The sequence below is a fragment of the Hyperolius riggenbachi genome, chromosome 1 (assembly GCF_040937935.1).
Source record: "Hyperolius riggenbachi isolate aHypRig1 chromosome 1, aHypRig1.pri, whole genome shotgun sequence".
Taxonomy (NCBI): Eukaryota; Metazoa; Chordata; class Amphibia; order Anura; family Hyperoliidae; genus Hyperolius; species Hyperolius riggenbachi.
Window position 1 is genome coordinate 442,385,304 of NC_090646.1, and position 27,420 is coordinate 442,412,723.

The 27,420-nt window shown below is 42.9% G+C and overlaps 1 protein-coding gene across 1 annotated transcript in view; it reads left to right on the top strand.

Annotated features, from left to right (window-relative positions):
- CABIN1 (calcineurin binding protein 1) overlaps positions 1-27,420 on the top strand; it is a 306,607-nt gene that overhangs the window by 5,441 nt on the left and 273,746 nt on the right. The window contains 3 exon segments of the mRNA XM_068238192.1: positions 20,326-20,377; positions 20,471-20,563; positions 24,118-24,231. Of these exon segments, the coding sequence (XP_068094293.1) occupies positions 20,375-20,377; positions 20,471-20,563; positions 24,118-24,231 (210 nt within the window). The 5' untranslated portion in view covers positions 20,326-20,374.

A 27,420-nucleotide genomic window follows, 5' to 3' on the forward strand; every position in this document is an offset into this window, starting at 1 on the left:
ACGCTGTGGGCACCAGAGATGGATTAAAGTGGCCGAGTTTAGGCCAGTCTAAAGGTGGCCACACACCATACAATTTTTTCTTGTTTTTTTTTCGATTCGAGAATTACGATCTTTTTTTTGGGTTGTGTGAAAATTCAGATCATTTCATCCATATACCACACACATGTTCGATTGTAGGAAATATTGGAAAATAAGATCGGATAATCATAAAATTGGGTTGTTGAAGAAATCGAAGGTAGAAATGTTTCTTTTGATACGATCGGAAATGACGTGTTTATGAAATGCACGTTTTTTTTTATTACCTTGTCTGTGGTATCAGAAAGATGCGGACAGAAGGACATTGCGTCGTGTGTGAGAATAGCTTTGCTTTTTTTTTAGATTTCAAAAGCGTGAGAAGAAAAAAGCATAAAAAAAATTATGTAAATCGGCCCAGCAGGGCCTGAGCGGCACCCTCCGGCGGCTTACCCGTGTCACACACGGGGTTACCGCTAAGGAGGTAAAAGGTTTACTTGAATGCTCCCTGTGGGGCCTCTATACAAGTTAAAATGTAAAGCTCCCGTTCATAGGCCCACCACTGGGGTATTCCCTGCATAAAACTTATGGCAGCCATGGGATTAGGAGAAGAGTATGTGATTGGCGACTGCAGAAGAACTCTGGGCAGGGGCATGTCTAGCCATTTTGTCACTCCAGGCGAGAAAACCTGTGGTCCCACGTGTCCCCCCCCCCCCCCATGAGAATAATCGTAATGTGGCAATGTTTCACCAGAAAATAATCATAATGCTTCAATCTTTACTGGTAATAATCATAATGCAGCAATGTTTCACCAGAAAATGATCATAACGCCGCCAATCTTTTACTAGAAATAATTCTAATTCAGCAATGTTTCACCAGAAAATAATCATAATGCGCCAATCTTTCACCCGAAAATAATCATAATGCAGCAATGTTTCACCAGAAAGTAATCCTAATGCGCCAATGTTTCACCAGAAAATAATCATAATGTGCCATCTTTTACCAGGAAAATAATCTAAATGCAGCAATGTTTCACCAGAAAATAATCATAACACAGCAATGTTTCACTAGAAAATACTCATAATACAGCAATGTTTCACTAGAAAATAATTGTAATGTGGGCAGCATTTCACCAAGAAAATAATGTGCCCTGTAAAAAAAAACCAAAAAAAAACCATTTACTCACCTGTAGAAGACTCTTCTCTCGGTGCACAGATCCCCCGATGTTTTTCTGCAGCCAGCCACTGCGAAAGTCCCGCACTGACACAGGCAGAGCAGGGCTACGGGAAGATGACGCCCGAAGCCCTGTACTGAGACACAAATAGTCTCCAGACTGGGCTTTGGACGCCATCTTCCTGTAGCCCTGCTCTGCCTGCCGGAAGACTCTGCAGGCTGAGGTGAGCTTCGTGCAGTGGACTGCCGTGGCGCCTATTAGACACCGCAAGGTAGTTCACCACGGGGGGTCCCACAATCTGGAGCGGGGTATGGGCACGGTGTGTCCCCCCCTCCCCCCGCACGGCAACCCCAGGCGGACTGCTTGGTGGACCAGGCGCCCCTGGGTCTGGGGCAATGCATGGGCAGGTATTTATGCACTGTTCAGTGTGAGTCAGCCACCCCTGGAACACCAACACCTCTAGGCCCGAGCCTATACGGGCAAATCTGCCTGCCTAATTACTTACACAAAAGGACCCAAGAGAGGGACACCTGAGAAGCAAAGAGGAGAAGGGAATGTGTTCGAAAATATTTAGGGCCTATAAGGTACACTGGGCTATAGACAGACATGCTACATATTCCTATCCCATTCCTTGCTATACAGTATTAATAAGACCTCCCATCAGAAATGGATTAATATGTAATGGGGCCCTAGGCAAGGTAGTTGATTTGCCCCCCTTGTGGTAATCTGAAATAACAGAGGCCAGAGAAGGTGTTCAGTTAGGCCCCATGACACCCACTAGGCCCCAGGCACCAACCTAGATTTCCTGGTGGATGATCCTGCTCTGCCTCCCATACATGAAAATCTCCACTTACCTTGTGGCCATCACTGTGGTCTGTTCTTGCAGAAATATATTAGAGCTGTGTGTGTTTTTTTAGGAAAACTGTAGAGTTAGAGATAACATTTAGGGCGATGTGATTCCTGTCTGTCTGCTCCCTCTCTAGAGATCTTCCAACTGTCACCTGCCAGGCGGTCATGTGCAGGTGTCTCATGCTAATGCTGGCACTAGGTGTCTTCATGCCAACTGCCCAGCTAATACCTGTACAAGGCCTCTTTAACTACTTTGGCCTTTTGGATCATATAATATAGGCTGCATGTGTGCTCCCGTGGCCGATGGTGCGCATGCAAGCATGCTCCCGGGCCGTGGTTCGTTAGCCAGGGAATCAATGAATCGGGACATGGTGCCGCGAACATTGATCCCTTTCCCCGGCAAAAAAATCGACGGCTTCTCTCGGAAGCCTCGCTCTTTCTGCCTCTTACGTCCCCCCCACACCCTCTAAGCACATGTTACGCTTAGAGTGACGTAATGTAAACAACTCATGGTTGCCAGCTTGTGGCCAAATAGTAAAACTACATCTACATTAAAAAAATAAACACATTTTTACAATAAAAAAAATTACTATTTACATCCCACCCTTGCAAAAATACCCAAATAAAATGTTTAATAGAAAAAAAAAATTACAATAAAAAAGTAAATATTTACCTAAGGGTCTAAACGTTTTAAATATCCATGTAAAGATGAAATATTCTATTTTCCATTTTTTTATAAGCTTGTAAATAATCACTATTTACAAGCTTAAATAGTGCATCATGGATGCAAAACGGAAAAAATTCACTTTTATTTCCAAATAAAATATTGTTGCAATTCATTGTGATAGGGACATATTTAAACTGTGTAATACCCGGGACTATTAGGCAAATACAATACGTCGGTTTTAATTATGGAGGCATGTATTATTTTAAAACTATAATGGACGAAAACTGAGAAATAATTAGATTTTTTCCGTTTTTTTTCTATTCTTCCTGTTAAAATGCATTTACGGTAAAGTAGACTCTAGCAAAATGTACCCCCCAAAGAAAGCCTAATTGGTGGCAGGAAAAAACAAGATATAGATCAGTTCATTGTGATAAAGTCGTGGTAAGTCTAGGCGAATGAATGGGAGGTGAAAATTGCTTGGATCATAAAGTGAAACACGACTGAGGGCTGAAGTGGTTAATTTTGCCTGCATTTTTGGTGCAATTTGCGATGCGCTCCTGATTGCATATGTATTACAAAACGTAAGGGCTTTGCAGAAATAAAGAAAATTAGGTATAATAGTTTGTTAGTGTGTTTACAATTGCAATGTGATTTTTTTTAAATCGCAGTTGCATGGATGTTGCATTTTGCCCGCGATTCCTGCTGTCCAAATGAAATTCACAAAATGCAATCGCTGAAAAATCACATTGAAAAACGCAAATGCGATCGCATTGAGTTTGTGTTTTACAGTGTAAAGAGCCCTAAAAACAATGATAGATAGATATGGTTCTTAGCATACGAGAGGAATCGGTGCGGGAGACTTGGGCGCAGGATACAGCCGGTATATGGCTGATCCTAATGCTGCACAAGTCCTGGCCGTATTAATTACTATTCCCCCTCCAGGCCGCATGGATGGTGGGGAATGAAATAATTCGGCTTCCAGCGATTGCTGGAGGCCTGAATTATAGTGTTTTATATGTAACTTCAGCTCCGACTTGTGACAGTGCTGAAGTTACTCACTGCTGCGCCCAAGTCTCCTGCGCTGGAATGAAAGTGTTCGTGGCCTGATGCATAAAGCAGTGTGTTACTAGAGTAATGTGATGTACTCCACTTGTGCACTGCAAGTTACCATAGCAACACTCGCATATCTCTGGTGATGCGCGTTGTACTAATAGGGTAATGCGACGGCCCCCTGCCATTATTACTATCACAATTTTACCATTGCTTCGTGCATTCAGTCCATAGATAGGTCGTTTATTTTAAGCATGGATGAGAGTAATTTTTGTAGTTTAATCCCCATTTTCAGTGGCACTAATAGTATAAGAACAGATTATGTAGATTGGAGAAATGACTGTTAGCGGAAACCGGTGGTGATGACCATTTCTAATAACTGACACAAAACTGAGTATAAACATGGTCAATCTTAAAGAGGAACTCCAGTGAAAATAATGTCATAAAAAGTGCTTCATTTTTACAATAATTATGTATAAATGATTTAGTCAGTGTTTGCCCATTGTAAAATCTTTTAAATCCCTGATTTACATTCTCACATTTATTACATGGTGACATTTTTACTGTTGGCAGGTGATGTAGCTGCTGCATGTTTTTTTGGCAGTTGGAAACAGCTGTAAACAGCTATTTCCCACAATGCAACAAGGTTCACAGACAGGAAACTGCCAGGAGTACCATAGTCCTCAGAGTTTCTTGTGGGAGGGGTTTCACCACAATATCAGCCATACAGAGCCCCCTGATCCATTTGTGAAAAGGAATAGATTTCTCAAGTAAAATGAGGTATCAGCTACTGATTGGGATGAAGTTCAATTCTTGGTCACAGATTCTCTTTAAGGTGCCCATTAACGGTACAATTTTTCACTAAATGTGATCTTTCAATGTGATTTGAATGGTCTTAACTAATTGGAAGGCAATTATCGATTGTTCACATTTACTGAACGATTCTTTCCAACTTTCGGATTGATTTTATCCTATTTAGCAATCGTTTCTTATTGCCTTCATAAATGGTGAATTTTCTGTGCAATTTTCTATGCAATTCGATCATTCAAATCGCTTGAAAGATCACATTTGGTTAAAAAATTGCACCATTAATGGGCACCTTTTAGCCAAAACTGGTGGTGATGACCATTTCTAATAACTGACACAGAACTGAGTATAAGGGCCCCTTCCTACTTGCCACGATTTACATGTAAATTGCGGGGTTCTTTTTTCCATTAGCATGTTTCGATGTTTTTTGCTAATCGTGATCGTAGTGCTGCGTGATTAATATTGCGAATGCATTTCCCTCTCGACGGTTAACGTCGCAATCACGTCAAATGGAAAAAGCTCTTGCAAGCACAAACGCATCTGCGATTGTGCTTGGAAGTGGAAAAGGAGCCTAAACATAAATTGCAAGCATTCTCTTTGTGCGTATAAACATGGTCAGTCTCGGGGTGCTTCCACACTGGGCTTGCCCCAGTATAGGGAGTATAGTTGCCCCAGTATAGGGAGTATAGTTGCCCCAGTATAGGGAGTATAGTTGCCCCAGTATAGGGAGTATAGTTGCCCCAGTATAGGGAGTATAGTTGCCCCAGTATAGGGAGTATAGTTGCCCCAGTATAGGGAGTATAGCTGCCCCAGTATAGGGAGTATAGCTGCCCCAGTATAGGGAGTATAGCTGCCCCAGTATAGGGAGTATAGCTGCCCCAGTATAGGGAGTATAGTTGATCCAGTATAGTTGTCCCACTATAGGGAGTATAGTAACTCCAGTATAGGTAGCTACCCCTCCCCCCCCCCCCCCCTCGTGATACCTTAGCTGGCGGCCACTTCCTCTTCCATATTGCTCTGTCTGCCCCTCTCCTCCATGCCCGTCTTTTCATTCACAGCAGCGCGTCCCCCGGCTGCTGTGAATAAGCAGGAAGGAGCTTCCTGTAGCGGTGATGTATATGCTGTTACCAGGGGAATCGCTGCCCTGCTTCCTGCTTGTTCACAGCAGCCAGGGGACGCGCTGCTGTGAATAAAAAGACGGGCATGGAGGAGAGGGGCGGACAGAGAAATATGAAAGAGGAAGCGGCTGCCAGCTAAGGTATCATTAGCGGAGGCCACGGGGGGATGGGAGCGAGACCAGCAGAAAACGGCCCACGGACCGGCAGTGGACCACGGCCCGGTGGTTGGGGACCCCTGTAAATAGAGGAAGAATCCTTTTATTCTCTTGCAGAGTACCTGCACATCGCTATCAGGGCTCTTTTGCATGGCTCGTTTGTCAAGCAGTTCAGCACCCCGTGTCCGCCACCTGTGCAGAGCGCTAGCAAGCGCCCGAGGAATGGACAGGAGCAGCTGACAGCCGGTGAATTCACAACCTGTCAGAAATGAGTAGAAAAGAGCCCTTTGATGTACCCACAGTTAGATCACCTAGGACCTGATTGATGTTCTTAGTTCTTGTCTGCACCCTCTACATGTATCCTACCTAGGGCTACTTTGCAATTCGATTTAAAGTGGCACAGAAGCGAAAAAAACTTATGATATAATGAATTGTATGTGTAGTACTGATAAGAACATTAGTAGAAAATAAGAGTCTCATATTTTTATTTTCAGGTATGTAATTTTTTATTTTTTTATTTTATAACATTGCATCATTCTCTAATATTTGCAGTTTACAAACTACACTCTGCATTTTAAACTCTAAGACGGTGCAGAACTAATGACTCTCTGAACTTCTCTGCAGTAAAATCTTATCTAAAAGAGAACCCGAGGTGGGTTTGAAGAATATTATCTGCATACAGAGGCTGGATCTGCCTATACAGGGATTACAGAGTGCAGGGGGACCTTAGTGGGGTTTGGGATAGCAACAGAGGCTGGGCTGTATAGGCAGATCCAGCCTCTGTATGCAGATAACATTCTTTAAACACACCTCGGGTTCTCTTTAAAGTGTTCTTTCATTGTTTCTTTGATGTATAGGTGCTTCAGAAAATAGCACTGCTCTCTAACTAAATTAGTCAGAGAGCTCAGAGAAACTCTTTTGCATAGATAACAAGTGAAGTGTTTTAACTCTTCCTGTTCTGGAAACAATGAGACTCATATTTGTGCTACTGATGTTCTATTTCTTAGCTGTACTACACATACAATTCATTATATCATAAGTTTATTTTCACTTCAGTTTCAATTTAACAGAATCTCTTCAATTACCAGTATATCCTAAGTTTAGTTAAAGAGCAACTCTGTTCACAGAGTTTCTGTTGTACAGAAAAGAAGCACAGAGGTACGCTAATGCTTAAAGAGTAACTGTCAGGCTGCAAAAGCTAATTTAAACCTCTATTCTCCTGTGTTAAACAGTTTAGAAGGAAGCCAAAAAGGCAATACTGAAGTTAAAAATCTCTCTTACTTTTAATGTGTGCTTATCAGCAAAGCTGTTAGACCCAAGCTCTCAAAAGGACGAAAGGCCGCATACCATACTGCAAAGCATTCTGGGGCTGCTTGGGTCCTCCCCTCGGCTGCTAGTGAGAAAGTACAGGCTCATGTTACAACAGAGTAGCAGTGAAAAATCTCGGGGCAGAGTACACTGCAGGAGTCCGCTATTGTTCCTAGCCACATGGCTAATCAATATTCACTGCACAGTAGTGTTATTCATTCTGGATCTTTTGTGTGAGTGAATCATCAGGAAGCAGGCAGGACATGACGACACAATTGGCTTCATAGGAGACAGACAAACATGGAACCTGCCATGAGCTGTCAGGAGCATCATTCTCTGCAAATACTATATAAAAATTCTGTGAAATACAAACGTGGACAGTGAAATGCATATGTAATGTAAGTACAGCCAATATTTAGCTACTGATATAGGTGTTTTTTTTTCTCTGAAACCCTATACCTAACAGCTCCTCTTTAAAAGTTTGAATGCCCCAGCACATTGGCTCCAATTCACTAACCTTAACTCCTGTCTTTAATAACTCTTCTGAGCTGTTTTACAGTTATCACAATTATATCACCATGGTGATAACTGTAAAACAGCTCAGAAGAGTTAAGGTTAGTGAATTGAGGCCATTGTCTGTTTAATAAGATTCACTGGGACCCTGTAACACCTGGGTTCAGGTGCATAGATCCTTGCAGAAAATGGTGCTGGCCATTTCTATATCAGATATAGAAAAGGTACAGGCCCTTTTCTGCAAGGGGGTGGGGCTACACGGTGGAACCTGGCTGATATGGGACTCTGGTGAATTTTATTATACGTATTACATGTTGAGGCATTCACTTTGGCAATGATAGGCTGTTATGGCTGACCGGGTAGTTGTTTTGTTCCCAAAAGCAGATGGCTTCTTATTATAGCTTTAAAATGCCTAAGCTTTGGCAGTGATGAAATGTCTTTTATGTTACATACTATCAATCTGCAAGATTTTTATATGCAAAGTAGAGAAGTCGGGGTTGGTGGAGTCATAAACTGAGGAGTTGGATGATTTTTGTACCGACTCCACAGCCCTGCTGTCAGGGTTCTATGGATCCTGTCACTGGTAATAGCTACAGGCAGAGCCAGGATGTGGAGTATAAGCGAGCAAGGGTCTTCACCAGCACCCCTAATGGGTGGTGGGCTACTTTGCTGCCTGGTGCTAGCCAGGTCACCACCCCTGGACGTGCATTCTTTCATGTGCAGAGAAAACTTGACAGCCTTTTGCATTTTTCCTTTGTGCAGCTGTTGAATACCGGTAATGCACTTGTTGACCAGAAACCTTTGTGTGAAAACATTTATACAAAAATCCACATTGCGAGTGGAAATGTAGCCAAAGGCTTGCTGCACAGCACCCCTCCTCTCTGCGGCATGTACAGTAACACTCAGCCTAGAAAACACCTGCTATCCTATCAAACTCCTTGGGGACCTTCTCATGTCAAGAAGATCCCTAAGGCCCCATTCTTAGCTCTACAATCCCCTGCCAGCTGCGGAACATGCACAGTACACCTCTGGGTCACATGGATGCCGCAGGATTGCACCCGTATAGGTCTGCTGGAAAGATGAGAAGAGACAAAGACTTATTTTTATGTATGTTCATATTGCATACACATATGATTTAATGTACCATGGATTTATGTATGTTGCTAGCTGCAGAGGTATTCATTAGCTGATATCATCCATGTGTGTTGTGATTTAGCTATATGGTAAAGGGAATGAGAATATTATTCCACAGTATTATTGAGTTGATGTAAAGATAGCAACATACTGTTTATTTCATTGTTTCGTTTCATTTTCTTTCATTATGTAGGTCTCCATAACATAGACCGTTATTCCCAAACATACATCACTTGACTTCAGAATGCTGTATGTTCTTTAGAATGCAGTAATTGGCTATTAAAGCGGTTTAACACCCAGCATTACAACTTTGCTTTAAAAGATTGCTTACAGCTTACAAACTATTATGCCAGATTTGTTTTTTAAGCAGAAATTCACTGAATCGGTTAAACATGACATTTTAGTGTTGGATTTAACTAGGAATCCGCATCTGTTTTTATCTTTAGTTACAAAATGTATCTTTATTTGTAATACAAATAGACCTTTGAAAAGCCTGCCGGGGAAGCCCTCTTTGTTCTCTCAGAGCAGTGTTTGTTTGTTACATTGTAGATAGATACATTTGTAACTAAACAAGCAAGCACGGAGGAGAATTTCTAGCTAAATGCAGCACTAAAATGTCATGTTTAATCCATTCAGTGAATTTCTGCTAAAAAAAACATCTCGCATAATAGTTTATAAGCTGTAAGCAATCTTTTAAAGCAAAGTTGAAATGCTGGGTGTTAGACCACTTTAAATCTGTTTATTTTATTTTTTGGTTCTTTTCCGTTAGCCGGGCGCAACCACTAGGTGGCGATAAAACTCGCAGCAGAGTTGCATCTTTCCCTACTACCCATGGCGGCCTGGAGGGGGAATAGTAATTAACGCCACCTAGTGGTTGCGCCCGGCTAACGGAATAGTACCTTTTTTTTTAACTTATTATAAATTATTAAGTTTGATTAAAAGGCAACCACACAACTTTTAGAGGCATGATTCAGTTTTGTTGAATTTTGGCTGGGAGTGGCAGAAAATGTAATCATGTAATCTTTCCACTTTTCAATCACATCAGTCAATCTGCTGCTGATATTTAAATTTCAAATGACTTAATTCTGCTGTGTGGCCACCTATAGGGTATGTAAACACTTCACCTGCCTTTATCATGCTGATTCAGGGACATGCTGCTCAAAATCTACAGCTCAGAAGCAATTCAAAACTCAAGCTTGTTTTTTATAGTACACCTGAACTGAGAGGGATATGGTGGCTGCCATATTTGTTTTCTTTTCAACCTTACCAGTTGCTTGGCTGTCCTGCTTATCTCTATGGCTGCAGTGGTGTCTGAGTCACACACCTGAGAGCATGCAGCTAATCCAGTCAGACTTCAGTCAGAAACCTCTCGTCTGCATGCTTATTTAGGGTCTATGGATAAAAGTATAAAAAAGTATAAAAGTAAAAAAGAGGCAGAGAGGCTTAGTAGGGCAGCGAGGCAATTTGCATTGTTTAAAAGGAAATAGCCAGTCTCCATATCCATATTCGTTCAGGTGTGCTTTAAAGGAGAACTGTAGTGAGAGGTATATAGAGGCTGCCATATTGGATTCCTTTTAAGCAATACCAGTTGCCTGGCTATCCTGCCTCTAATACGTTTTGCCCTAGACCCTGAACAAGCATGCAGTAGATCAGGCATTTCTGACATTTTTGTCAGATCTGACAAGATTAGCTGCATGCTTGTTTCTGGTGTGATTCTGCAGGCAGATAGCTCAGCAGGGCTGCCAGGTAACTGGTATTGCTTAAAATGAAATCAATATGGCAGCCTCTATATACTTCTCACTACAGTTCTCCTTTAAACAAGGCAGGAACTTAAGCAAGGTTTTTTCTCTAATTGTCATCCGGGACAACCTTAGATCCGGCCCCGCCCAGGATCTGTGGAAACACAAATCCAAGAAGATTAAAAGCCCCCGCCCACCCTCCATCCTCAGTTCATCTGTGTTTCCGCCACGGAAACACCTAGGAAGCAAAGCTCCCGTTTTTTTGTTTTTCTGTGGACTCACCGGAGGGTGAGCGTGATTATGCAGGAGGTTTGGGCAGCTCTTAGCGGACAGCAGGAGGCAACGCGGACTGCAGACCTCCTGGAGCGGTGTTCGGCTTCCGTGTGGTGTATAGCCGTTACGCCGCGCCTCCTCCATCAGACGCCGGCTCTGCAAGGCGCATCCGAGCAGCTGATTAGACGCCGGCGTGAGGTCAGACGTCGCGTGGCGTCTGACGTGGGCGTGGAGGAGGAACTTTGGAGAGCCAGGAAGTAAAACAGCGTGCTCCTGGCGTCTCTGATCAGACCTGCAAGCGGCACGGCGGTGAGATGTCGCAGTCTCAGAGGGGAGAGCAGCCTCAGCAGCAGCGTGAAGCGGAGGCGGCGGGCTCTGCTCCCAGATCCTCTTCGCAGGTCCTGCCATCAGGGGCCAGTGGGGTAAGCCTCCAGTTGGAGGATACGGTTTTTTCCTACTACCACATTTGGCATTGAATGTATAGGATGGCATCTCAGTACCCTGTCTTTTGTTCCTTTTGTATTTACAGACAAGATCTGAGCCTAAAACTACTACTACTACATCCAACCAGCCTAAATACAAAAGATGTAGCTTATGTAATAGTAAAATAGCCTTAGAAGCTCCAAGAAATTTATGTCAGGCTTGTATAGATGCTATTGTGGCCTCCCAGACTCCCAATATCCTAAAGGAAGTCATGGACACGGTCTGGAGATAGAAATTCTGAAACTTTTAGAGAAGAAAGTTATAATTCCAGTACCCCAGGAAGAAGTATTCCAGGGTTACTATTCCCATGTCTTTCTAGTAAAGAAAGCGAATGGAGAATTCAGATTCATTCTGAATCTGAAGTCTCTCAACCCATTCCTGACATAAAAGAGGTTCAGGATGGAAAGCATTTATTCAGTGAGAGCTCTATTACAGGGCATGGAATATTTTGTGTCAATAGATCTTTGCGACGCATATCTGCACATTTCCATTTTTTCCAGCCATCAAAGATTTTTGAGGTTCGCAATCAGGTCTCATTGCCAGATTCGACATTTTCAATTTCAGGCCCTTCCCTTTGGGATAGCTTCAGCACCCCGAATATTCACAAAGGTATTAGCGGAGGTCATGAAGATTTTGAGATTGCAGGGAATAGCGATCGTCCCGTACCTGGACGATCTCCTGGTGTTTGCAGAAACAGAGGCTCTGACCAGAGCTCACAGAGATACAGTGATTTCTCTTTTATCCCAGGTGGGATGGATAATAAATTACGAGAAATCAGCCCTGAACCCAGTACAGGAGATTGTATTTTTGGGGTACAGGATAAATTCTATAGAGAGGAAGATCTACTTACCACCCGAGAAAATTGTAAAGATCCAAAGGGAAGTAGATCTGTTATGCAGTCAGCAGAGGAGTTCCCTCCGCCAGATCATGCGAGTTCTAGGGTTGTTCTCTGCATCCATCCCGGCAGTCACCTGGGCCCAACACCACGGCAGAGATCTCCAGTCTCTGCTTTTAGCGAATTGGGACGGGTCCAAACATTCCCTGGACTTACAGATATCTATCCCAGAGGAAGTGAGGTCCAGGCTGGTCTGGTGGTTGGACTCTCAGAATCTAACCAAGGGACGTCTTTGGAGACAGGAAGAACCAATAAAATTTTTTACAGACGCAAGCTCTTGGGGATGGGGCGCAACAGTGTTGGGCCATCATGCTCAGGGGCATTGGACACAGCAAATTGCAAAGAAATCGTCCAACTTCAGAGAGTTACTGGCAGTGCAGGAAGCACTTCTATCTTTTCAATCCCTGATAGAAGGAAAGCACGTGTTAGTTTTTTCCGACAACATCACGACGGTGGCTTATCTTTCGAAGCAGGGAGGCACGAGATCAGTCGAACTCAGGCGCCTATGCTCGGAGACTCTGGACTGGATAGAACCTCAGGTTCTATCTTTGTCTGCTATCCACATAAAGGGGACTCTCAATGTAGAGGCAGATTTTTTAAGTCGTCATCGGGTGAATCAGTCAGAATGGGAACTTCATCCGGAGGTTTTCCAGATGGTGACAGACAAATTCGGTATCCCAGAGGTAGATCTCTTTGCATCCCCAACGAATGCAAAGGCGGAACAATTTTTCTTCCTGCACAAGTGCCAGAGATCTCTGTGGTTGGACACCCTCAGCCTCCCTTGGGACTTCAACCTTTCCTATGCATTTCCTCCAACAGTGCTGCTGCCTCAGGTGTTGGGGAAATTTCAAAGGGAGGGGGGGAACATGATCCTGATAGCTCCACTATGGCCAAAACGGCCATGGTATGCGACCCTGCGGAGGTGGTCAGTGGGTCCACCTTTTCTTCTGCCAGCTCGGCCGGATCTGCTAATCCAGGGTCCTCTCATCCACCCCAGGCCACAGTTATTCAAACTGGCCGCCTGGATCCTGAAAGGGTAATCTTGAGGAATAAGGGTCTTTCAGAGAAGGTAATTGACACTGTAATGAAATGTAGAAAGCCGGTAACTCAGAAGATATACCGAAAGGTTTGGAAAGTTTATCTAGCCTGGTGTGGAACTAGAACTAGAAATCAGAATCTGACTAGTTCAGTTTTAGAGTTTCTTCAGGAAGGGTCAGACATGAAGTTGGCACTTAGTACCCTTAAGGTTCAATGTTCAGCACTTTCGATACTATTGGATAGGCATCTAGCGCAGGAAGAGTTGGTAAAAAATTTCTTCAAAGCATTACAGAGGTCTACACCAGTAAGACAGAAAGTATTTCCGCAGTGGGATTTGTCCTTGGTTCTCAAGAGTCTAACAAAGGCGCCCTTTGAACCCATTGAGGAGATTGAGATGAAATTTCTTACCTTGAAATTGTCATTTCTTATCGCAATTACATCAGCTAGACGTATAAGTGATTTACAGGCATTATCTATCAAAGATCCTTTTCTAATCATTTGCCCTGATAGTGTCAGGCTCAGAATAGATCCAACCTATCTTCCTAAAGTAGTCTCTGAGTTTCATAGGTCTCAGGAGATTATTCTTCCTTCTTTTTGTGTTAACCCTTCTGGACGTAGGGAGGAAGAGTTCCACTGTTTGGACGTAAGGAGATCTCTGCTAGTATATCTTTCGAGATCAAGAGAATTTAGGAAGTCAAGCAGCCTATTTGTCTTATTTTCGGGTAAAAATAAGGGGCAGCAGGCATCCAGACAAACTATTGCTAGATGGATTAGGCAGACCATATCTATATCATATGAAGGTAGTAATTGTCCCTTACCACCTAATATTAAGGCTCATTCAACCCGTTCTCTGTCAACATCCTGGGCGGAAAGAGCAGGAGCCACCATTCAACAGATTTGTCAAGCGGCAACATGGGCAAGTGCATCAACTTTTATCAAGCACTACAGAGTGGATGTACTGTCTCAGCAAGATCAATCGTTTGGCAGAAAGGTGCTCCAGGCGGTGGTCCCTCCCTAGGTTAGTCTTTTCTGGTTATAAAGACTTTCTTGTTTATCTCTCAGGTTGTCCCGGATGACAATTAGAGAAAGACTCCTATTAGACCTACCGGTAATGGAGTTTCTGATTGTCATCCGGGACAAACATTATAACCCTTTCCCTATCTCGACTGCGCACCTTTCTTTTTTTCAGTTAAGATCACAGGGATCTAGTACATTCACCTTTTGGTGTTTAATGTTTTCCTTCATCTTGGTGTTTCTAGTCTTATATACTTTCAGACGCACTGAGGATGGAGGGTGGGCGGGGGCTTTTAATCTTCTCGGATTTGTGTTTCCACAGATCCTTCGGCGGGGCCGGATCTCAGGTTGTCCGGGATGACAATCAGAAACTCCATTACCGGTAGGTCTAATAGGAGTCTTTTTTTTTTTTTTTTTTTTGACTATGCCTTTATTGGGAAATCACTTCATGGTTGGTACCACAGGAAATAAGTGAATCTCTCCATTGTAAACACAAACAATAATGAAAACCTCCAAAGCGAGGGTAAATCTATAAACAGATGTGCTGAATTGTTTCATTTGCCCACACTCACAAAGTCCAGGCTCTTTGTAGCTGTCGAAAGACTGAAGTTCTGATATAGGCGAATATGCCGATTTGCCCACTGATGGCAAGATGATATTACTTGATAAAAGTTACATTGGCCGAAACCTTGTGCATCCTTGCACAACATTCTCTGCTTTGAACAGCAATTACTTGATTACAAGACAATCTGATAATTTCTGTACCAGTAGGCAAGATTATCAATTAACTTCAGTGAATTGTAAATATGCCTTCAGTTGCCTTAAAGTGAACCTCCGGACTAAAAATCGACTCAGCAGCACTGAAAAGGCCTGGTGTTTCTTTAACAGTATCACAGCATCAGAACTTTGTTTCTCTTATCCAAGCCTCATTTTTAGCTGCACAAAAGAAAACTGCCCTGGCTTTTTTCCCCTGATGCTGTGCAAAGCATGATGGGATTTCTGATGTTGTTGCTCTCGTTCTGCTGTTTTGGTGCAAAATTTTTTTTTTTTTACATTTTGAATTTGACATTTGAAGCCTAGCGTGTGCAGCTGGGAGGGGTTATCAGGACACAGGACAGTTGGAACTGTGTCTCCTGCTCCTTGTCACCTCCTTTCAACCAAAAAAGATGGCTACCCCCATGACAAAGATGGCAGCCCCCATGAATCACAAACATTTGCCTTTTAAAACAGTGTGGGTAAAAAATTATATTACCTATCTATTCTAATTAACATAACTAATGTAACTTAATGACAGTATGTTTGTTTAGGCTGAAGTTCCCATTTAATATGAATATTTTAATGTTTTTTATAGTGTATATTTTTTGCTGTAATGTTTGTTAGAGCAAAAATTTAATTTTGCGTTGCATAGCACTTTAATATCATCTAAAATTGACTAATGGCAGAATGACAAGAAGGCTGCAGCTTTCACGAACTAATAAATTTGGTCCATATTCAGGTTTAATTGCATGAAGTGTCTACTGGAATGTTCTGGTTGTGCATTGTTTACAAACGGCAGTTTGGTCACCAACTTTGTTGTGGTTGTGCTGTAAGTCTGGATTTACCTTGGCTGAAATGGTCATGCTTGATTGTCTAGGTGGGAAATGTGTGTGGAGATGGCCCTGACTTTGCTGGCCTGCCCTGCCCTCTAGCCCAAAGCCAAGTGTTAATTTAGGAAGTGGAAGGAAGGCTGGGGCAGCATGGAGGCGCTCATGCATCCTCCGGCCTCCCTATCTCCATAGAAAACGTACATTCTGCTTGGCCTGAAGCTGAATAGTGTGTTTGTAGACAGATTGCTTTAAACTGCAGTCCTATTTAATCAATTTAATTTATTGTTTCAAGTAGCAAAAGTTTAAAGTCTTTACTTAATGTTACAGCTTCTCTAGTCTCCTCATAAAGATCCCCCCCCCCCCAACTCCATGGAGGTGTGTGATGAGATTACTTACATATTTATGATCTGTTAACTGCACTTAAAGTGGCCATACACTTATAGATTTACAGCAGATTCGACCATCAGATAGATTTGTCAGATGCCTGTCAAGTCGAATCTGACAGGAATCTATCTGATGTGTGCCACACACTAGGAGCAGATTTCCAATAGATTTTAGAATGAAATCTATTAGAAATCTATCTAAATGCATTATTGGACCATTAGATCTAATGCAACTCTATGGGCCATCGATCTGCTGCCTGCAGCAGACCGACCTAGATTATCCTGTCATATAAAATTGATCGAAAATTGGCCACAAATCGATCGATAGATTTGATAGCATCCATTTCCGATCGATCGATGGCTGAAATCAACCAGTGTATGGGCCCCTTTAGTGTCTGAAAGGTAGCTTATCTCCTGAGCTGGAACTTAGTCCTTCACAGAAAGAGCAGAGTTTTCTTTTTGGTAACTTAATACATGCTCCATTTGGATGCAGATCTTCTCTCGATAGGGCACAGTGGAAGGGAGAACACATGACAGGTGAGCCCCCTCAGCCTTTCCCCACTCAAAAGATCATGTGGGAAGGAGATCAGCGCTGTACAGTCCTGGCCAAAAGTTTTGAGACTGTCAAAAATATGAGTTTTCACAAAGTTTGCTGCTAAACTGCTTTTAGACCTTTGTTTCAGTTGTTTATGTGATGTACTGAAATATAATTATAAGCACTTCATACGTTTCAAAGGTTTTTATTGACAATTACATGAGATTTATGCAAAGAGTCAGTATTTGCAGTGTTGGCTTTTTTTTTTCAGGACCTCTTCAATTCGACTGGGCATGCTCTCAATCAACTTCTGGGCCAAATCCTGACTGATAGCAACCCATTCTTTCATAATCACTTCTTTGAGTTTCTCAGAATTAGTTGGTTCTTGTTTGTCCACACGCCTCTTGAGGAATGACCACAAGTTCTTAATGGGATTAAGATCTGGGGAGTTTACAGGCCATGGACCCAAAATTTCAACGTTTTGGTCCCCAAGCCACTTAGTTATCACTTTTGCCTTATGACACGGTGCTCCATCGTGCTGGATAATGCATTGTTCTTCACCAAACTGTTGTTGGATTGTTGGAAGAAGTTGCTGGTGGAGGGTGTTTTGGTACCATTCTTTATTCATGGCTGTGTTTTCTGGCAAAATTGCGAGTGAGCTCACTCCCTTGGATGAGAAGCAACCCCACACATGAATGGTCTCAGGATGCTTTACTGTTGGCATGACACAGGACTGATGGTAGCGCACACCTTTTTTTCTCCTGACAAGCATTTTTCCAGATGCCCCAAACAATCGGAAAGGGGTTTCATCGGAGAATATGACTTTGCCCCAGTCCTCAGCAGTCCATTCACCATACTTTTTGCAGAAGATCAATCTGTCCCTGATGTTTTTTTGTGTGGAGAGAAGTGGCTTCTTTGCTGCCCTTCTTGACACCAGGCCATCCTTCAAACGTTTTCGCCTCACTGTGCGTGCAGATGTCGTGCAGATGTGCTCACACCTGCCTGCAGCCATTCCTGAGCAACCTCTGCACTGGTTACACTCCGATCCCGCAGCTGAATCCTCTTTAGGAGACGATCCTGGCGCTTGCTGGACTTTCTTTTCACTTCATACGTTTCAAAGGCTTTTATTGACAATTGCATGAGATTTATGCAAAGAGTCAGTATTTGCAGTGTTGGCCCTTCTTTTTCAGGACCTCTACAATTCGCCTGGGCATGCTCTCAATCAAGTTCTGGGCCAAATCCTGACTGATAGCAACCCATACTTTCATAATCACTTCTTTGAGTTTCTCAGAATTAGTTGGTTTTTGTTTGTCCACCCACCTCTTGAGCAATGACCACAAGTTCTCAATGAGATTAGGATCTGGGGCGTTTCCAGGCCATGGACCCAAAATGTCAACGTTTTGATCCCCGGGCCACTTAGTTCTCACTTTTGCCTTATGACACGGTGCTCCATCGTGCTGGAAAATGCATTGTTCTTCAAACTGTTGTTGGATTGTTGGAAGAAGTTGCTGGTGGAGGGTGTTTTGGTACCATTCTTTATTCATGGCTGTGTTGGCAAAATTGTGAGTGAGCCCACTCCCTTGGATGAGAAGCAACCTCACACATGAATGGTCTCAGGATGCTTTACTGTTGGCATGACACAGGACTGATGGTAGCGCTCACCTTTTCTTCTCCTGACCAGCCTTTTTCAACATGCCCCAAACAATCGGAAAGGTGCTTCATCAGAGAATATGACTTTGCCCCAGTCCTCAGCAGTCCATTCACCATACTTTCTGCTGAAGATCAATCTGTCCCTGATTTTTTTTTTTTTTTGGGAGAGAAGTGGCTTCTTTGCTGCCCTTCTTGACACCAGGCCATCTTGCAAACGTCTTCGCCTCACTGTGCATGCACATGCGCTCACACCTGCCTGCTGCCATTCCTGAGCAACCTCTGCACTGGTTACACTCCGATCCCGCAGCTGAATCCTCTTTAGGAGACGATCCTGGCGCTTGCTGGACTTTCTTAGATGCCCTGAAGCCTTCTTAACAAGAATTGAACCTCCTTTTCTTGAAGTTCTTGATGATCCTATAAGGGCCCGTTCAGACTGCACGCGTTTCCAGCCGCGTTTTGGAAACGCGTGCAGGAGGCCGACACGCACGACATCAGACAGTGCATAGAGTGCACTGTCTGATGTTCACACTGCATGCGTTCCGGACCAGTGTGGTCTGGGAACGCATGCTGCACGCAGATTTAGCAAAAAACGCGCGGCTGTCCCATTCACTTTTCAGTGATGGGATCAGCCACGCAACGCATACAAACGCGGATGGCGTGCGTTCGTACGCGTTGAGTTCCGCATGCGTGGCCATCCGCATTTGTAATGTGAACCGGCCCTTAATTGTTGAATTAGGTGCAATCTTTGTAGCCAAAATATCCTTCCCTGTGAAGCCATTTTTATGCAATGCAATGATGGCTGCATGCGTTTCTTTGCCTGACACCATGGTTAACAATGGAAGATCTATGATTTCAAGCATCACCATCCTTTTAACATGTCAAGTCTGCCATTCTAACCCAATCAGCCTGACATAATGATCTCCAGCCTTGTGCTCGTCAACATTCTCACCTGAGTTAACAAGACGATTACTGAAATGATCTCAGCAGGTCCTTTAATGACAGCAATGAAATGCAGTGGAAAGGTTTTTTGAGGATTCAGTTAATTTTCATGGCAAAGAAGGACTATGCAATTCATCTGAACACTCTTCATAACATTCTGGAGTATATGCAAATTGCTATTATGAAAAGTTAAGCACCAACTTTTCTAATTTCCAATATTTTTGACAGTTTCAAAACTTTTGGCCAGGACTCTATGCTCCTCCCATGATACCTAAAGGCCAGGTGGAAGTGAACCTTAAAGGGAACCTAAACTGAGAAGGATATGGATGTTTTCTTTTAAACCATACTAGTTGCCTGGCAGCCTTGCTGATCTCTATGACTGCAGCAGTGGTTGAATCACAGACCTGAAACAAGCATGCAGCTAATCCAGTCTGACTTCAGTCAGAGCACCTAATCTGCATGCTTGTTCAGGGGCTGTGGCTAAAAGTATTAGAGACACAGGATCAGCAGGAGAGTCGGGCAACTGAAATTATTTTAAAAGGAAAAATCCATATCCTTCTCAGTTTAGGTTCCCTAAGCATAGATAAGAACCTTTTTAAATGTGGAAGTGTTACTATTTTTGTTGTGAAGGTTTTAGAGTAGGATTCCTGGAGAGAGTCTTCTTTGAAGTAACCCTGAGGTTCAGCTGTTAATCCTGCCTTTCTGGGTGGCTGAAAGACACTAGTGAAGCCCCAATTTCATAAAAACTTTAAAAAAAACTTGTTTGAGACATCAGTTAAATTCCATTTCTTGGTGCCTTCAGATTTTCCTTTCAAATTGATGGGCTAGTAGCAAAGTTTGAGCTAGCCTGTGGTGTGTTGGGTATATTTCAGGTCTCTTATTAATACATCTAAGTTATTTGAATTTGAAAATACTGAGTTTTATGTTTATTCATTGTCTTTGTGAAAAATTTAAAATTGAATCTTTTTGTAACTTGTGTCAATTTTCTTTAATTTCCTTCTAGAATGGATAACTGTCTGCAGCACTGGTGATGATAAACAGAATTATTCAAGATGGTAATTTCACTTTTCCCCCCATTTTAAAAGACCATAAATTATTTTATTTGTAAGGCTACATGACTATTTTATTTTATGATGTTTTTCAACTAGATTCGAATAGCAGCTTTAAATGCAACTTCGGCTGTCGAAGAAGAACATGAAGAAACGTTCAAAAGTCGCAAAACACAGACAAAGGAAGCTCAGGTAAGGAGAGGGCAGCGCATACTACAACAGGCTGCATCCGAAACGACCAACAGCTCACATGTGCAGCACTTCTAATAAGCTATCTGCACACTTTGCATTCAAATCAGATGCAAATCATATGCATATCATATGCATAACTACTAATGAACCATTACCTACCATGCAAACCGGAAACTCAGAAATATGGGCTGGTATCAGCTAACCTGGTAGTTAAATACTATCACAAAAATAAGAAAAGGAAGTCGGGTGATTGCGCATCCCTAAAAACATGCTGTAATTGACTGGTTAATTGCCCAGGCGTGCACCACCTCTACTAGGCTGAAAATGCTAGCCCTGCATCCAAAATAAATCCCTATACTGTGCCCATGCAGACACACAAATGGGCAGAGAAGAAGACACAAGGGGGACACAAAGGGGCATATAGGAGGACAGAGGTGGACACATGGGGACATAGGAGGACATAAGGGGGACAGAGGAGGACACAGGGAGACACGAGAGGTACAAAGGGGGCATAAGCCACAAGATTTTCACCATGGATTCATTAGGTTTTATATATATATATATATATATATATATATATATATATATATATATATATATATATATATATATATATATATATATATATATATATATATATATATATATATATATATATATATATATATATATATATATATATATATATATATATATATTTATATATATATTTATATATATATATATATTTATATATATATATTTATATATATATATATATATGGTCAGGAGCGTACGAAAAATACGGTACATCCGTTCATTCATTTACACCCCCTCCAAGTCACTTCTCCTCAGAACTCCTCTGTTTTAATTGTTTTCATAAGCAGCTGCAGAAGTACTACCATTGATTATAGTGCTAAGGATTGGCTCAGGAACGCCTGTGACATAGGTGCTTCTGAGCCAAACCTTAGCACTTTAATCGATACAATACTGAGCTGCTGAAGTGGGTATAACCTTAAAATGCATTGTCAATTGTATCTTATAAATATCTATTTTAGTGCCACTTTGAGGTAAGCTTGTATTCTTAGGCCCGGTTCACACTTGCGGTGGCCCTCCGGAATCGCCGTGCCGGAGCCGCACCGCTTGCAGAACGGACGGAACGGACGCACGGCATAGCAATGAAAGCCTATGCGTCCGTTCACATGCGTCCGTTCTGCCAAACCGGAGCCGGACCGGATCCGGGCCGGATCCGGACTCCGGCCTCCGTTCCAACATGCGCTATTTTTTCATCCGGCTCCTCCGGCAGCCGTATCCGGGGCGGAGCCGGACTGCACCATCCGGCCAATACAAACCAATGGGAACCGGAGAGCGCACAACACACTGGCTGAGAAATCCGGATGTTCTACCCCACTTCCTATGGGGATTGTTGCGGCGATATTGGATGGGGACACATGGGCAAGCATTTTGGAGTGGAGCAGCACAGCTGGATCCGGATCCGGAGATGTTGGCAGCATGTCGGAGGTGGAGGTGAGTGCTAAACAGCAGAGGGCCTGATTCCACAGGTCCCCCTTCTGCTGACCTCCCAGACCCTAACTTTTTTTTTGTTTTTAACGAACTTTTGCCAAACGGATCCGGATCGCATCCTGATGGACACCTGATGCAACCTGACCGGATCCGGATCGGATCCGGATCAGAACCGTACGGTTCCGATCCGGTCCGGATCCGGTCAGATCATCCGGTCCGTTTGGCAAACAACCGCTAATGTGAACCGGGCCTTACCCTTTTATTGTTTTTAAGAGTTGTATTACATTAGGGGAGCCTCCTCTCCATGCAGTTTCGTACAGCCTTCATTAGATGAGCACCAGCAGTTTAGAGTAGTTCTCACTCGCATACTACCCTATACAGCCTTTTCTTCGAGAAGCAACCCTTACCCAAATCGACGGGTTTCTTCACACACACTTACAGTGGTTTCTGTACAGCAACCTGGGTTTTGAGTACCCTTCTTCTAATACTCCTTCCTATTATATTGACATACTACACTATTCGTGGCTCCTGTTTTCTTTCTGCGTGTCTCCAATGTTTTGGTTACAGACATCCTTCAGTATAGTACCTCACCTCTCCTTTCTTTTAAAGTGAACCTGTGACCAGATCCTTTTTATGTAAAGGAAATGTGTGAAAACATTATACGTAATTATAGCTGACTTCGATGTTATTTTTCTTTGCTCTGGAAGTGCATTTTTTAAATCAGTGTACAGCGTAAGACATCAGCCAAGTCATACATTTTGCCTGCCCCTTCCTCCATCACTAAATCTGTAACCCAAAAACTCAATACTTTGTATGTGGGATGTATTGATGCTTGTAGCATCCAGTCATATTTCTTACTTTTTTTTTTTTTTTTTTTTGCAAGCCAGCATTGAAAACAATAACAGTTTAAAGCCAGGCAAATGTTTTGGGGCAAAATAAGTTATTCTCAAATTCTGTGGCAGTCAAATCCTGACTTCATTATTCATGTTCACTAAAATTCATTTTAAAGGGATACTGTAGGGGGGTCGGGGGAAAATGAGCTGAACTTACCCGGGGCTTCTAATGGTCCCCCGCAGATATCCTGTGCCCGCGCAGCCGCTCACCGATGCTCCGGCCCCGCCTCCGGTTCACTTCTGGAATTTCTGACTTTAAAGTCAGAAAACCACTGCGCCTGCATTGCCGTGTCCTTGATCCCGCTGATGTCATCAAGAGTGCACAGCGCAGGCCCAGTATGGTCTTTGTCTGCGCAGTACACTCCTGGTGACATCAGCAGGAGCGAGGACACGGCAACGCAGGCGCAGTGGTTTTCTGACTTTAAAGTCAGAAATTCCAGAAGTGAACCGGAGGCGGGGCCGGAGCATTGGGGAGTGGCTGCGCCAACACAGGATGTCTGCGGGGGACCATTAGAAGCCCCGGGTAAGTTCAGCTCATTTTCCCCCGACCCCCCTACAGTATCCCTTTAAATATAAATGAGAAAACTGACAAGCCTCAATGAAGAAAACAGATGGCAGGCAAGCATGTATCAAAGACAGTGAGGAGGAAAGGGGACAGAAGCCTTTTATAGTCTAATAGATCAATGTTGGTAAGAACTGTTAGGTACAAGTGGCTTCTCACAGTTTTCAAGTTGCTAAAAGGTATTGGACTACCATTTTGTTGGCCAAGAGGAGAAAGAAGACAATCCTTTTTCAGACTTTTATTTTGCAAATGTTCTTATTTAGAGCCAAATCCGATGAAAATTCATGTAGTACTTCTTTAGAAAGTTTAGAAAGTACATGTTTATAGCTGATGGTATTCTGGGCTCACACTGTCTCCTCCAGCAAAGATTGGTGAACTGAACTTTATGCAGAACTGTTTGTTTAGTAGCCGTGTCTGGATAGTTCTTGAGCAGAGACCATTCCACCAGTACCTAAACAGAGCCAAAGCCTTTCTGTTCTCCAAAGTGATAGTATTCCAAGGTTTGTTGAGAATGAGAATAGGTCTGCTTTAATGTGGAGTGGTCCAAAGTGTAATGCACACATCATAAATCTGTAACATGTTGATTATATTTGCAGGAAGCTGAGGCATTTGCACTTTATCACAAGGCCTTAGACCTACAGAAACTTGATCGGCATGATGAGTCCTCCCAGGCCTATCACCAGTTGCTGGATACCCGTCTTTTACAGGAAGTGAGTACATTTCTGATTCTGTTAGTGTGATGCAACACAGTGTGTGGTATTTATCTTTTTCTATCACTAAACCCCATGAAAGTTAACATGTGCAGGCAGTGTGCAGTTTTCCAGGATTTAAGCAAATTACTTAAAGCGGACCCAAACCAAACATTTTTTTTTTTTATTCAAAATATTTAGTTGCACCACTCTGACACATACAAAGATACATAAACACTCCTTCAAGCCTATGAGCATTTCAGTGCATGCTTTTCACCCTTCTCTTTTCAGAACTAGGGTTATACAGGTGGCAGCCATTACTTCTGAGCTTAGTAGGAGGTTTTAGATCATGGGTGTGTTTGTCATCAGCTACCCTCTCTCATAGGGGCGTCGTCTATGTGAAATCTTGCACAAGCTGAGATCACCTTGCCTGTGACCTCATCAGTAGCAGCCTGTGTTTTGTTTTTATTTTTTATCTCCTCCACCAGTCTGCCGGATTCTTTCCCGGCAATATGAAAGGAAGGGAGGGGGTTCCTCCAATAAATGTAAAATATTTTATATTTGTCATCATGCAGCTGAAAAAAGGCTGCTATTTATTATAATTTTGAAAATAGATTTTATTTCTGAAATCTTGTATTTTTAATGTGGGTCCACTTTAACAATTACCGTATTTTTCTGACTATAAGATGCACTTTTTCTCCCCCCAAATTGGGGGGAGAAAGTGAGTGCGCCTTATAGTCCAAATGCTACAAATTTAGGCTGGTCCACTGACTCCGCGGCAACTTCACGGAGCATACTGGAGACGGAGAGTCTGTGAAGTCCGCCTGCAGGGAGAAGATAGTAATTATGTGTTAATTGTCTGCCCGCTGCCTACTCTGGCATGTCGGGTGAAGGGAGAGATCTGAGCCGCTAATATAACAGTGTGAGTTGCGGTGAGGCTGTGAGCTTTGTCGGGGGAGAGGATCCAGCTGATTTTATTTGTCAGGACGCTGCTAACATAAATCTGACATGCCGGTGAAAGGTCAGAGGAAAATGAGCGACGAGTAAAGAAACGTGCATAGCAGAGAGGCTGTGATCTTTATACACGAGATGAACTAGCAGCTTTCCGTTGTCTGCACGCAGCCTATCTATAGCTGACATGCCGGGGTGAAGGGACACCGAGAGCTGAGCGGTGAATATAGCAGCGTGTGTATCACTCGGCTTCGTGCAAGTTGCTACACAAACGTGCATAGCAGCGAAGCTGTGATCTTTATTATACACGAGACAAACTAGCAGCTTTCCATTGTCTGCACGCAGCCTATCTATGGTTGACATGCCGGGGTGAAGGGAGACGGCTCAGGTGAGTGTAGCAACTTGCAAGAAGCCGAGTGATACACACGCTGCTACACTCACCGCTCAGCTCTCTGTGTCCCTTCACCCCGCATGTCAGCTATAGATAGGCTGCGTGCAGACAATGGAAAGCTGCTAGTTCATCTCGTGTATAAAGATCACAGCCTCTCTGCTATGCACGTTTCTTTACTCGTCGCTCATTTCCCTCTGACCTTTCACCGGCATGTCAGATTTATGTTAGCAGCATCCTGACAAATAAAATCAGCTGGATCCTCTCCCCCGACAAAGCTCACAGCCTCACCGCAACTCACACTGCTATATTAGCGGCTCAGCGATCTCTCCCTTCACCTGACATGTAAGATTTATATAGTGGGCAGCGGGCAGACACATTAACACATTGCTAATTCTTCTCCCTGAATATGGTGCTCACAGCTTCTCTGCTATGCTCACATAGCTTCTCACTTGACAAGTCAGCTTTAGATATGCAGGGTGCAGACAATGAAATGCTGCTAGTTCTTCTCCCTGAATATGGTGCTCACAGCTTCTCTGCTATGCTCACATGCTTCCCACTCACTGCTGATCTCCCTCTATCCCATCATGTCAGCTTTACACAGGCAAATAAAACATGCTAAAAATAAAATAGGAAGCTCCACAAGATGCCCCTGCACCATGGATGCACCAGGGTTAGTATATTTTTTTCCCTGATTTTTGCCCTCTAAATCTAGGTGCGTCTTATGGTCCGAAGCGTCTTATAGTCCGAAAAATACGGTATGTTGCTTGTGTGACAGGCAGCGTTGGTGTTGCCTATATACTGCAAGATACACAAATAACATAATGGGTTATGTCCTTTGCATGAATCCCAGTTAACCTAAAATGCACACCTGTACACACTAATTAACAAGGTTTAGTTAATATATCGTATTTTAACATTTGCATCAGAGGCTGTGTGTTTCCATTTATATTTAGGCAATTGATATTTTTTAACAAAAATAATTTTATTGAAGCACATTACAAAAATTGTGACAGTCATCTCCATACAAAATGTCAGATAAACCAATTAGGTTAAACATTAACATAGAGATCAATAATGAAAGATTATAGAAAACAAGTGCACCACGTCATCACAGTATGTGACCATGAGTATCCAGGCAAGTTTAGTAAGTAGTTACTGAAGCATAGTTCCACTAGCACCAATACCAATCCACTCTTCTTTTTTGGGTTCGGTGTGCAACTCAGAACAAGCAAGTATGGGTTTTCAAATATCAGTCACAGTTGTATGTGTCATAGTTTTGCTACCTATCACTTCACCTTTCTGGTGCAGTTTATCAGACAATTGATGTTTATTCATCGTGCAGTTAATTGTAATATTGAATTTCTTTTTATATTGAAAGTCTGCTGTAGCTGTTTTGATAGGCTGAATCTGCTAAACCTTAATTGGACCTCTACTCCCATTATGATCTTTGGCCCTACTTGGATTGCATAGTAGTAGAAAATAATTTTTTTTTTTAATATATTTAGCTTCCTATCTCAAATCTTTCTTACTTTTTCATGCAGGCATTTTCCTAGGATAAGTATGAAATTCAGTTTCACCTGGGGTGAAACTAATTCTGCAGGCTGGTGAGCATAGGCCACAGCAGAGAGTGTTAAAGAGAGTCTGTTATAGAGAGTCTGGAGCCTGAGAAAAATACCTCTTGTTACTAAGCAGTCCTGTTCAGCAGTAAGGCCATAGCTAAAACGCGCATTCCTGCAACAGAAAGATCAATTTATACCCCCGAAATTCCCGGGGCAAAATTCGGGGCTCCTTTCGGGTAGAGGCAGAGCTTCGTGCCTCTGCTCACTTCAATCTCCGCAGATCTCCCCCTCCTCCCTCCCCTTTCAACT